Here is a 13907-nt window from a genome sequence, read left to right as displayed (position 1 = left end):
AATGTTTCATTTGGGTAGTTCATTTAAGGATGTGGAAGATATTGTCAGTTTTTCAGAAGAAAAATTTAAGTTAAAAATTAAAAATGTAATAATTCATCTAAAGTTTTCAAAATGTAAAAGTTTAAAATCCATTTTTGTTTGTTGATGGAGGCATAGTGCTTTGCTCTTAGCCTTATTTCTATCTTCTCTATTCTAGGTAATTATCCCTATTTTTTAAATCCCTTTTTCTGCCTTTCTGTGCTCGTTTTTCAGGCAGTCCCTCCAACAGTTATGAATGAGATACTTTTGTATCTGGAGTATTCTGGAATACTCTGGAAAACTGGAGTATTCCATTCAGTATCCATTTTCAGAAATCCAGGCCTGCTTATTCACAAACAAAATGCCTTCAAGCCACAGCTCCCCCAGGCTGGAGCTGATGGGATTTTTTTTTTTTAAAAAAAAGTAGAAAAACAAGACTCCTAAAATCTACATTCCCCACCCAGCTCTAAGGAGAGGACGTGACCTTTTAGAGATAATAGGATTAACCCACCACCATTGAAATAGTAAAAAACACAAGGCTCATCTCATTGCACAACCCTCTGGAGCATCTCAATCACAAAACCCTAGAACCCTACAGCAATAGCAATAGCACTTAGACTTATATACCGCTTCACAATGCTTTATAGCGCTCTCTAAGCGGTTTAGAGTCAGCATATTGCCCCCAACAATCTGGGTCACTTTACCAACCTTGGAAGGATGGAAAGCTGAGTCAACCTTGAGCCTTGAACTGCCAAACTGCTGGCAGCCAGTGATCAGCAGAAGTAGCCTGCAGTACTGCATTCTAATCACTGTGCCACCACAGCTATAAAAATCCATCCACTCACCCGGCCACTTGGCCAGCCATCCCATAAACATGTTGCTGTCACTGAAGTTTCTGGAAACCAAATAAAAGACCTTCTTTCCTTGTAGCCAGCCTCCATTTTATTTCCAGCATTTTTCTCCTGGTTTGGAACCAGACTGGATTTTTCTTCCTATATTCTGTTGCTGGTTGCCTCCAACTCAGTGTGCAGCTGTTTGTTCACTGCACTGCTATTTTGCTGATGTTTTCCTCCTTACCCCCAATTTCTTCTTTTCCTTTTTCCTTTCTATCTTCTGTAGGAGATTAGCACCCACCCCTTTCCTAGAAGAATGAAATATTTTGGGAAATATTAAAAAGGCAGAATATTATATTTCCCTGGATGAGAAATGGAGAAGCATATTTTACAGACAAAGCAGCTCCCACCTTCCTGCCCCCCACCCTTTGTTAATGGGCCAGAAGCAGAAACTCAATCCTTTGTCAAAGGACATTTGCAACACAATAGCAACAGAAACTAACACAATGGGCCCCATCTAGCAACTGAAACTCACCACATGTGACCTGGGAAGCACATGTGACCATCAGCCAGCAAGGCTAGCTAAGACCCCCACCCCCTGGAAGTCTGACAACCAATCAGGATACTCTTTCAGGGCCCCAAGAAATGCAAAGCCAGAGAGCATAAAAACCTGAGGATTTACTGTATCTGCCCTTTTTCTGTTCAGGAACTCAAACCATGTGATCCTGTCCACCATTAAACCATCTTTCCAAGCAGTCTCCATGTTTCCAGTGTCTTTTTCCCCACTTGGAGCAGAACCCAGAAGGATGTTTCTTCCAACACTTCCTTATCTAACTTTCTGCTCCTTTTTTCTCCCTTTTTTCCCTTCTCCTTATACTTTCCTACTTAATTTAGTAACTTTTCTCCCTGCGACCTGATGCTGCTTCTTCCACTGCCACCATCTTGGATTCAAATCTTTATATAGTTTTCCTGTTAAACTAGGTATTTTGCAGCTTGTATTCTTTCATTTCCCACTCTGAAGACCTAGCTAATTTTTGCCTATGTGTCTATCTTACATCCTCCCTTTATGCTACAATTTCCATTGTAACTTGGCAGAATAGAAAAACTATTCAGTAAGTTTTCACTGCAGAGCAGATTCTGTGCCTGAAAATTCATCATATTGATACACTTGTCAATCCACATTACTAGCAGCTCATTTGCGTGAATAATTCTTCTTTCAATTTGTGGGAAGCCCTCACGCCCACCCCCACCACAGAAGAATGAAATATTTTGGGAAATATTAAAAAAGGCAGAATATTATATTTCCCTAAAGGAGAAATGGAGAAACATGTTTTTAGAAGCAGGAAGCCACCCCCAAGTCTTTCTTAATAGTCCACAGCAGATGCCAGCCCTTAAGAGATAAAGAGCTTATTGAAAGAGGAAGACAACTATCTAGATAACTCCATTCGTAAGCAAAGCAAATACTGCAGGCAGAAATCCATTCAAGACAGGATAGTTTGAAACTGCTGGCAGCAAAGTTTGACAGCTAACAGAAGCAGAGTGATAGGATTAGAAGCATCCCCTCACCCAAGATCCAACACAGGACAAAAGCCATTAGCCACAATAGAAATTGCTCAACACCCTTTCAGAACACAAGCTCCTTCACTGCACCCCCACCCAGAACAGTCCAAACTTCAAAGTCACATAGAACCTTTTCATCCACTCATTCAACTGGTTGTTCAGCTGACCCAGAACTGTCTTTGTGGTTCTGTTCAATAAACCATCTTTTCAATCAGCCTCCATATTGTTTCCAGTGCCTTTCTCCCAGCTTGGAACTGAACCAGATGGATTTTCCTTCCAACGAATTTTATCTTTCCATGCAGGAAAATTGGCTGAGAGCATAAGATCTTAGTGAGCTTAGAAGGCTGGGTGAGGATCAGTATTGTTAGGCTTGGAGAAACTGAGGATGGGTGTGAGCCAACCAAAAACATCCAGACAATATGGGGGCTGGAGAACGTTTTTATCTTACAGGATGGAGGGAGCCTAAAGGTCTTTGGGCCCTCCTGTTTCAGAGAGCCACAATGAGATCTTTCAGAATCATACTCGGGAAAAGTCATGCACTCAACCATAAATCATCACCATTTCCGGTGCCTAAAGCAGTATTGTTTCCGATCACACTGTACATGGGATTTCATACTTCTGTTTGTTCTTTTGAATACACTGGTATTTTACAGGCAGAATTATATTTCTATATATGATATGATATATGATATTTCTATATGATATATGTATTTTTAAATGAAAATATGACTTCCAATATGAATTTCATCGAATTTCGCATCTGGAAAAGAAGTCATCCAAAGAGCAATTTAAAGAAAGCAGTGATTGATCGAGCGAAAGAGGGCTGGAAAAACAAGGCCAGAGGAGGGCGGGGGCCTCGAAAGAAGAACGTCTCCTCTCCCCACCCCCGCTGTACCGTTGCCCTTTTAAAGCTCCTCCCTTCCTCCTCCCCTGCTCACTTGCAGGGCTTTGATTGATTGAGCTGCAGTTGCTACGTTGGAATCTTTTGGGGGAGGACCTATTGGGGTCCTCCCAGGCAAATAGCAGGGAAAGGGGGGCTCTCTCTCGCCAGAAGGTGGGCCTAAAAGGAGGGCGCCACTTCCTGCCTGAAAATGAATGAGTCCATGGGGAAGGAGGTAGTTCCCCTCTTGATCAATTCATCTGAACAGTTGATCCAGGAGAAAACCCAGCTCTTTTTCTACCCAGGCGAAAAATAGCAACGGTTTGCACGGAGAACCACCTTTGTTCTGCGGTTCTGAATAACCTGCCACACCTCAAAGTTGCCTTTGCTGCTCGGTCCTCATTCCAGACGGCGCGATCACGGCAATTGTGGGCTGCTTGAGTTGATCTCCATCGCTTCCCCACCCCCTCTTCTCTCGCGCTTTCTCTCTTGCAAGATCCGGATTGTTCCTGATCTCCACGGCGTACCTGGAATGGTTTCTGCGGGTGAGTGTGCATTTTAAAATCGCAACCTAATCAGGATCTAATACCGGCTGACAAGGAAAAGGGCTTAAACGGAATCAGCAAAGATTTTTCTGCTGCTGAGTCATCCATCAATACCATGGGAAACATTTCATCCAATATCTCTGCCTTTCAATCTCTGCACATTGTCATGCTGGGTCTGGATTCTGCAGGCAAAACTACTGTGCTCTACAGGCTTAAATTCAACGAATTTGTTAACACGGTGCCTACCATTGGCTTCAACACTGAAAAAATCAAGCTAAGCAATGGAACTGCAAAGGGCATCAGCTGCCATTTTTGGGATGTAGGTGGGCAAGAGAAACTGAGGCCCCTGTGGAAATCCTATAGTCGTTGTACTGATGGTATCATTTATGTGGTGGACTCTGTTGATGTGGACAGGCTAGAAGAAGCCAAAACAGAGCTGCACAAAGTCACCAAGTTTGCAGAGAATCAAGGCACTCCGTTGTTAGTGATTGCCAACAAGCAAGACCTGCCAAAATCTTTGCCCGTGGCAGAAATAGAGAAACAGTTGGCTCTTCATGAGTTAACTCCATCCACCACTTACCATATACAACCAGCCTGTGCAATCATTGGTGAGGGTCTCACAGAAGGTATGGACAAACTTTACGAGATGATTCTCAAACGCAGAAAATCCTTAAAGCAGAAAAGGAAACGATAAGGCAAGAAGAAACTGCATTCCATTAGATCATAGTCTGACTTGCTAGCTTGAAGTAGTTAAAAGTAGCAGTCAGATGCCGGTGTTTATATTATCTTCCATAGTATCACAGAGTCCTTCAAATATGCTGATTTTTTACAAGTTCAGATGATAACATTATGCTGACTACCATTTGGGATGCTGGTCAGATCTATGCATGCCAGTCTATCACTTCTATCCTGCTCTCAGGCCCCATGGGCCAGTAGGATAAGAGAAGGCCTCTTTGTAATATTCTAGCAGGACTAGAAAGAAGGCAGGCAAGCAGAAACTTTTCCTATCAGTTGCTTCTTACCTTGTGAACTACAAATATGCAAGAGGCTCCCCTCATTCTTTGGACAATTCCTGTTTTTTAAATATATGTATCTAACAGGAGAAACTACACTGGGAGAGAAAAATCAAAAAGCTTGATATGTCAGGGCAGGTCCCTGTTCCATTCAGATTAAGATTTGTGCTGGCATTTCAGGATGTTACTACATGGTGATGTGTGTGCATGCTCGATGGGACAAATGCTGTGATTAAGGGGAAATGTGCATTAAAAATACAGCATACATATACACATACACAAACACACACACATATATATAAAATATCTCTTATGGATGGCTCTTTGAACCACTTGTGGAAAACTATTTCTCAGCCTTACAACAAACTTACTTGTGGCTATTACCAAGATCAACAAATATGTAATCACTGAACGAATGAGGCTGGGCTACTTCCTGGAGTAATTTTTATGTGTTTGGAGGGAAGTAACCTATGTTCCCTGTCATTTCAGTTGAGTGTAAGGATATACATAGTGAGTGGACTGTTCTTTTTCTTTTTTTTTCTCTATTGTCTTTTGGATGGGTTTTTAAAATTGGGTAAAGAGGGTTGTGTGTGTTATCATGTATTCCTATATTAAAAAACTTAAGTTGGTGGTGTGCTGATCCACTTGAATTAAAAAAGGTGAGCTGCTTGGATCATTTGTGACCAGTAGCTGCCTCTTGGTGCTGCTTTATAAGCATTTCATTAGAAAATGTTACCTTTTCATAAGCCTAGACACTGTAGCAATAACCACTAAACAACTTTTTAAAAAATACCATGTCCTTCTTGTAACATTGAACTGTGGCCATATTGTGTTTCCAACATTTAATCTAATCAGACAATCTGACTCATAATTCAATTTATTACTTTATAATTAGATGACTTTCATAATCCAAAGGATTGCAACTGTGAATAGCAGTAAGGAAAATTCAGATTTGGCTGATTTTGTATAGAAAATCAAAGAAGATGTAGAACAAAAAGGACAATCTGAACTTTCTGCTGAGAAAAATCCCCAGTCTAATAAATTAACCTTCCTTCCTGTTTAAATCTATGGTTCACTGTTGTGATTGTCAAGAATATAGTAAGAAGCAGATATTAAAAACACAATGTTAATATTAATTTTAAAAGTACAGAAAAATTGACATTCCTTATGAATACTTGCAGTAATAATGCAATCTGTACATGTCTACCCAGTTGAATTATATCCAGCTACTTACATTTATTAGGAATTAACCCTTTTATATTATTATATAATAAAAGCAAACCTCATTTATAGTATTTATTTGTGAATAAGGATATATAGATCAAGCTCTAAAGCTAAAGTCTTATGTAGGCTTATTTGGGAGCAAGACCTATTGAACTTAGTTTTAATTGAGTCAATAATATTGACCTCCTTGGAAAAAAACCCATATTTAAATCAAGGATAAAGAATTGTGCAGAGAGATGATATCCCAAAAGTAAAAAAAACAAAAACAAAGAGTTTGACAACTTTAATTCTTCAGCTAATTTTAAAGTCTTTTGTGACAGAAAGGTTCAATCTCTTATTTTAGAATTACATCCATGATTCAGTTTTTAGGATATGGATTAGCCACTTTCTGATAAAATCATGTGCGTTCTAGAAAGAGCAACAGAAAAATGTAAGCAACAAATTCCAATTAGTTGATTTTTTTTCATTAGCAGTGGAGATTTTCGATTAGTTCTTATAGGCAACCCTTTTTTAAGAATGCAAGGACCTCTCTCTTCCAGATATATTATGCTAGATTATTATCAGAAACCAGAGCTGCTGCTACTTTTTTCTCTGCATTTTTATATTTAATACAGCTTTAATTATTGAATATTTGTCATGCAGCTGTGAAAAGTACAGAAGCCCTGCCATGATACTGGCATCTGCTGCAATTCAATTTCTTTACATGCTTGAGGAATTTATTTACATGAATGGAGACTTTTCACTAATCCCCAGAGTGGGCTGGTCCCATTGTTTAAAGCATTGCTTTTTAAATGGTTAATTTCTTCCACTTACAACTCTCTCAGGCATGTTTATTACTTCATACTGGAAAAAGAAAGCGAAAGAATATATTTAATCCAATTTTGAAGCCAAATGCTGTCATTTTCACAATATGGTTTAGGAATGAATTGCTGTTCATAATCAAATTGTATCAGAAGGGAGATATAGTTTTGGATTCTTTTTCATTCACAAAATGTATTTCTTGCAAAATTTATTCTGCTTTGTCAGATCAAGTTGTACAGGTGTTAAATTACTGCAGTTAGGCCTTGCCAGCCATACTAGGTATTAAATATGCTAGTCTCTTTAGTGGATTAATTTTGGTAGCACAGAAATATCGATCATTTTGAGTTACAGTTAGAAACACTGCCATGCATATTATTTTTAAAGTCAGACTTTCTTGTACTCTTCAAAAATAATCCTGGCTAGTATCTTTATGAATTATCTGAGCAAAAGAAAATACCTGAAGATATATCATGGTTTAAAATGTTGCTTTTAAGGTATTGCGTAAGCCTCATTTCTAAGGCAGATTTGTCCTAGTTTAAATATTTTGTTCTCTTCAATAATGTTTGTGGAGAATGTTATCAAACACTACAAGACACTAGTCTCATTTTCTTCATGATAACACCAATTAAAGTATTCCAACAAAATATTTCTGGATAGTGTTATTTTCATTCCACTGTACTTTGTCTGGTCCTATCATCTTGTTTTTGTAATGCATACAAGAATCTGCAAACCCAAAATCATTTAATGAACTAACAGCATTGGGCTATAACAGAAGAAGATTCCTTAACATGAATAGCTTTTTGGTCTAGCCTTGTCCCTCCCCCAAGGTTTCTGAAGATAAACCTCAGTTTTGGGGTTTGTATACTAAGCTAAGCCAAATCAAACCACATTAGTATGCAATGTGAATACTGTCAAAGTAAAATACTGTGAATTATTTGTGAAATGTTTGACTATTCAGCTGTTAAAATCCTGAAACACTTCTGTAAAAGTAGAACTTTTACAGAAAACTACACTTCAGTTAACTCCAAGCATTAATTTAAAATATGACTAGTATTGAAGGTCTAATAACACTTTCCGTATGAATAATGTTATTTTCAAAGAAGAAATGGATATTTTGAATTGTTAGGGAATAGAACTTAGTTTTACTTTTTTTCAAATTAAAATATCAACAAATATTTCAAAAGATGTGCTTCCTACATTTAAATTTACAGATACTGTACAACTATACAGTATACTGGGATTAAAAGAGCCTTGGTGGTGCAGCAGACTAAAGTGCTGTTAAATAGCACCAGCTGCCTGAAGTTACTGCAAGTTCGAATCTCACCAGGCTCAAGGTTGACTCAGCCTTCCATTCTTTCGAGGTAGGTAAAATGAGGACCCGGATTGTGGGGACAATAATCTGACTTTGTATAAAAAAAAAAAGAACACTGCTTAGGGGGGTGCAAAAGCCCTACTAAGCAGGTACATACAAAAGTATGAAGGCTATTTCTTAACGCATTGTAAGCCACCCTGAGTGTCCGAGAAGGGCGGCATATAAATTGAACTAATAAATAAATAATTAAACTGATTTTTGATTTCCTAGTGTAATTTGCAATCTTGGGATTTCTTGCTGCAGCCTATTCACATAATACCCCAGTCTTGAGTTCAGCCAATATTAGTTTTCCCTTCTGCTGCTTAAGTGTATCATCTAATATCTAGATTCCTATAGGAAAATTTGCACAGATACAGCCTGGAGAGAGAGAGGGATAGATTTTTTTGGTGGCAGGTGTGTGTGTGTCCTTTAAGAGCTCTGAGCTTGTTTTCTTGCAGACATTTCATTATCAAACTAGGTGATCAGTGATAGAAGGGTATGGGATTTGCTCTTATTTTATATACTAGTGGTTTGCCTTATTAGTGTTAGGAGAGTGTTCTTGGTAGTTCCTTGATTAGGCTGCTGTTTGCTGTTAGTTTCTTTGGCTGAGTTGATAGTTCCTTGATTGGGGTATTGTTTACTACATGATTATTGGTGTAGAGCAGGGGTGTCAAACTCAACGCCCGGAGGCTGGATCTGGCCCGTAGGGTGCTTAGATCTGGCCCCTGGGGCTGCCCTGGAAACAGTGAAGGACTGGCCCACAGTGCCTCTGCCAGCGAAAACGGGACTCAGGAGGGCTGCATATGGCCCTCTCAAGCTCAGTTTTTGCTGGCAGAGGGTTGCAGGAGGCCGTTGCAGCCGAAACAGAGCTCAGGAGTCCACTTTTGCTGGCAGAATGCTCGGGCCACCACAGGAGCCCCTGACATGAGTGACGTCAAGCTGCCCATGCCCACCCCAGCTCCCCAAGGTCAAATACAACCCTGATGTGGCTCTCAATGAAATCAAGTTTTACACTCCTAGTATAGAGTTAATCTTGGTGTTAATCTCTGCTCATATGGTTCTTGATTGATGGTGAGGTGGCGTTTTGGTCTTGTTTCTTTTTTGGCTTTTTGATTGTCTCTTTCTTGAGTGGTATATAGATGTTTTTAGATGTTTTTTTTATCTCTATGTGCCTGTTGATGGCTGATTTGTCTGACTGCTAGGCTTCTTTAATGTTTTTGGACTTGGCTTGGACTAGAATGCTCAGTTTCTCAGTTGACTGAGAATTTCTGGAAGCCTGGCTTGATGTTACCTTGTTGGGTAATGAAATAACTGCAAGAAAACATCCAAACCCAGAGAGCACAAGGAGAACACAAGGACCCCAAAGTCCCCTAATCTATTAATATTCTCTTCCATTGGTATAGATATATATAGGCTTAACAGATGCATGTTTCTATATACAGTACACTGTTCTAATACATAGGATTTTAGACAAATCTAATTAGAAATAAATAAAATTAATATTAGAACTAATTTAATTTATAATTATCATTTTATTAGATAATACATTTTCTTACCAATTACTGTATTTTTTGGTGTATAAGATGCATCTTTTTACCCCCAAAAAGGGGGTGAAATCTGGGTGCGTCTTATACACCGAATGTAGCCCCGCCCACCCGCTGGCCCCCACCCTTCGGCCATTTTCAGCCAGTTCCAGGCGGCAGGGATCTGGGTCGGGGTACAGCCTGAAAAACAACCCTCCCTCTTCGGGACGGTGGGGAGGGGGCAATCTGCCCAGCAGCTTCAGGGAACAAGGCGGGTGCCACGATTTGCGGCTGGTCACCCCTCTGGCTGCGCTGACTTCACTCTCCAGCAATGTGACGAGCCGCCGCCACCGCCGCCTAAGCCCTTTCTGCACCCAGGAGCCAAGCCGAGCTGAATGGGAAACGTTCCTCCTTTCCAGCCATTCCAGACCTGCGATCCCCTTCCTGATTCCAAACATGGGTTGTGCAGAGACAAAAAAATGCACCATGTTTCAGGCGGTGGATCTGGCCAGGAGGAAAGAAGTTGAGTCTGCTGAGAAGGAGAACGGGGGGTGCGCGGCTCTGCAATGTGCAGAAAAACACTTTCAGGCGGCAGCGCTACAATCTCCCCCCCGAATCCAAAGCACTTCCCAGTTTCCTGCTGCACATTTCAGGGGAACTGGCCACCACCTGAAGCGCGACTCTTGAGAATTGCATTGGGGAATCTGGGCAGTGATGGCTGCAAAGGAGGAATGTTTCCCTTTAGGGGCTCCCATTCAGCTCAACTTGGCTCCTGGGCGCAGAGAGGGCTTAGTTTTAGTTTAGTTTAGTTTTATTAAATTTGTATACCGCCCTACTCCTGAAGGACTCAGGGCGGTGAACAGGCACAAGATAAAATACAGAAATACAAAAGTTAAAAACAATTTAAAACCAAATTAAATAATATTGGCCCACGACAATTAAAATCCCAATAAATTTAAAACAAATTAAAATTTCAATTTAAAATTTAAAAGAAAGGGGAGAAAAATTAGGCCAGGCTGGCTTGCTGGAATAAGAGGGTCTTAAGAGCACGGCGGAAGGGGCGCAGATCCGGGATCCTCCATATCTCTGGGGGGAGCTTGTTCCAGATAGTGGGTGCCCCCACAGAGAAGGCCCTCCCCCTGGGGGCCGCCAGTCAACACTGCTTGGCTGACGGCACCTGGAGGAGACCCTCTCTATGGGAGCGTACCGGCCGGTGGGAGGCTATTTGCGGTAGTAGGCGGTCCCGTAAATAACCAGGTCCTAAGCCATGGAGCGCTTTAAAGGTGGTAACCAAAACCTTGAAGCGCACACGGAAGACCACCGGGAGCCAATGCAGCTCGTGCAGGAGAGGTGTTACACGGGAGCGCCATGTTGCTCCCATAACCACCCGCGGGGCTGCACTCTGCGCCAGTTGGAGCCTCCGCGTGCTCCTCAAGGGGAGCCCCATGTAAAGAGCATTACAATAGTCCAGGCAGGAGGTGACGAGGGCATGAGTGACTGTGTGTAGGGAGTCCCGATCCAGAAAGGGACGCAACTGGCGGATCAGGCGAACCTGATGAAAAATCCTCCCGGTCACGGCCGTCAAGTGCTCTTCTAAAGACAGCCGTGAATCCAGGAGGATGCCCAAGTTGCGAGCCCTCTCCGTGGGGGCCAGCGATTCGCCCCCAATAGTCAGCGATGGCGTCAACTGACTATATCGGGACGTCGGAAACCACAGCCACTCGGTCTTGGATGGGTTGAGCCTGAGCCTGTTCCTCCCCATCCAGATCCGCACGGCCTCCAGACACCGGGACATCACTTCAAGGGCATCGTTGGGGTGGTCTGGGGTAGAGATGTACAACTGAGTATCATCAGTGTACTGATGGAACTTCACCCTGAAACCACGGATGATCTCGCCCAGCGGCTTCACATAAATGTTGAACAGGAGAGGCGAGAGGACCGACCCTTGCAGCACCCCACATACGAGGGGCCTTGGGGACGACCTCTGCCCCCCTGCCAACACAGACTGCAACCGGTCAGAGAGAAAGGAGGAGAACCACCGTAGAACAGTGCCCCCCACCCCTAACTCTTCCAGCCGGTGCAGCATGATACCATGGTCGATGATATCAAAAGCCGCTGAGAGATCTAATAGGACCAGGACAGAGGAGCAGCCCCTGTCCCGAGCCCTCCAGAGATCATCAACCAACGCGACCAATGCCGTTTCCGTGCTGTACCCAGGCCTGAAGCCTGACTGGAATGGATCCAGATACGTCGTTTCATCCAGGTACTGGGGGAGCTGTCGCGCAACCACACTCTCAACAACCTTTGCCACAAAACGAAGGTTGGAGACAGGACGATAATTAGCCAACACTGCTGGGTCCAGGGAAGGCGGCGGCGGCGGCTCCTCACATCACTGGGGAGTAAAGTCAGCATGGCCAGAAGGGTGACCAGCCACAAATCGTGGCACCCGCCTTGTTCCCCAAAGCTGCAGGGCAGATTCCACCCCCCCGACCATCCTGAAGAGGTTTGTTCCTCAGGCTGTGCTCTGTCCCTCCCCCCAGAGTATGCGAGGGGTCTCTTTGGGGGAAAGCGAGTAGTCCCTGCACCTCTCGCTTGCAGGAGGAGGAGGAGGGCGGCGCCACCTTAAATGCTGGTAGGCAGAGGTAAAATACTTCTTTCCTTGTTTTCCTCCCCCAAAATTAAGGTGCGTCTTATACTCCATTGCATCTTATACACCGAAAAATACGGTACTTTCTATTGCGGCAATAAACCAGATTCAACATGCTTTAAGAATTTTGTCATGTATTATACATGTACAGTCAGGTCCAGAAATATTGGGACATCAACACAATTCTAACATCTTTGGCTCTACACACCACCACAATGGAGTTGGAATGAAACAAACACAATGTGCATTAACTGCAGACTGTTAGCTTTAATTTGAGGGTATGTACATCCAACTCAGGTGAACGGTGTAGGACTTACAGCAGTTTGCATATGTACCTCCCACTTGTTAAGGGACCAAAAGTAATGGGACAGAATAATAATCATAAATCAAACTTTCCCTTCTTAATACTTGGTTGCAAATCCTTTGCAGTCAATCACAGCCTGAAGTCTGGAACGCATAGACATCACCAGACGCTGGGTTTCATCCCTGGTGATGCTCTGCCAGGCCTCTACTGCAACTGTCTTCAGTTCCTGCTTGTTCTTGGGGCATTTTCTCTTCAGTTTTGTCTTCAGCAAGTGAAATCCATGCTCAATGGGATTCAGGTCAGGTGATTGACTTGGCCATTGCATAACATCCCACTTCTGTCCTTCAAAAACTCTTTGATTGCTTTTGCAGTATGCTTTGGGTCATTGTCCATCTGCACTGTGAAGTGCTGTCCAATGAGTTCTGCAGCATTTGGCTGAATGTGAGCAGATAATATTGCCCAAAACACTTCAGAATTCATCCTGCTGCTTTTGTCAGCAGTCACATCATCAATAAATACAAGAGAACCAGTTCCATTGGCAGCCATACATGCCTACGCCATGACACTACCACCACCATGCTTCACTGATGAGGTGGTATGCTTAGGATCATGAGCAATTCCTTTCCTTCTCCATACTCTTCTCTTCCCATCACTCTGGTACAAGTTGATCTTGGTCTCATCTGTCCATAGGATCTTGTTCCAGAACTGTGAAGGCTTTGTTAGATGTTGTTTGGCAAACTCTAATCTGGCCTTCCGGTTTTTAAGGCTCACCAATGGTTTACATCTTGTGGTGAACCCTCTGTATTCACTCTGGTGAAGTCTTCTCTTGATTGTTGACTTCGACACACATACACCTACCTCCTGGAGAGTGTTCTTGATCTGGCCAACTGTTGTGAAGGGTGTTTTCTTCACCAGGGAAAGAATTCTTCGGTCATCCACCACACTTGTTTTCCGTGGTCTCCCAGGTCTTTTGGTGTTGCTGAGCTCACCAGTGCATTCCTTCTTTTTGAGAATGTTTCAAACAGTTGTTTTGGCCATGCCTAATGTTCTTGCTATCTCTCTGATGGGTTTGTTTTGTTTCTTCAGCCTAATGATGGCTTGCTTCACTGATAGTGACAGCTCTTTGGATCTCATCTTGAGAGTTGACAGCAACAGATTCCAAATGCAAATAGCACACTTGAAATGAACTCTGGGCCTTTTATCTGCAC

General features: G+C 42.5%; 1 protein-coding gene across 1 annotated transcript; it reads left to right on the top strand.

Moving 5' to 3' along the window:
* The first annotated feature begins 3951 nt into the window (after window positions 1–3951).
* On the top strand, window positions 3952–4797 carry ARL4C (ARF like GTPase 4C). Its single transcript, XM_070956769.1, has one exon. It carries the CDS (start codon window positions 3952–3954, stop codon window positions 4528–4530), a length of 579 nt encoding a protein of 192 aa, XP_070812870.1. The 3' UTR covers window positions 4531–4797.
* The last annotated feature ends 9110 nt before the right edge of the window (window positions 4798–13907 follow it).

This window comes from Pituophis catenifer, unplaced genomic scaffold (assembly GCF_029215685.1).
Source record: "Pituophis catenifer annectens isolate HBS135680 unplaced genomic scaffold, rPitCat1.0.hap2 SCAF_1, whole genome shotgun sequence".
NCBI classification, from domain to species: Eukaryota; Metazoa; Chordata; class Lepidosauria; order Squamata; family Colubridae; genus Pituophis; species Pituophis catenifer.
The sequence above is the reverse complement of the archived record's forward strand: the minus strand, read 5'-3'. Positions and strand labels throughout refer to the sequence as shown.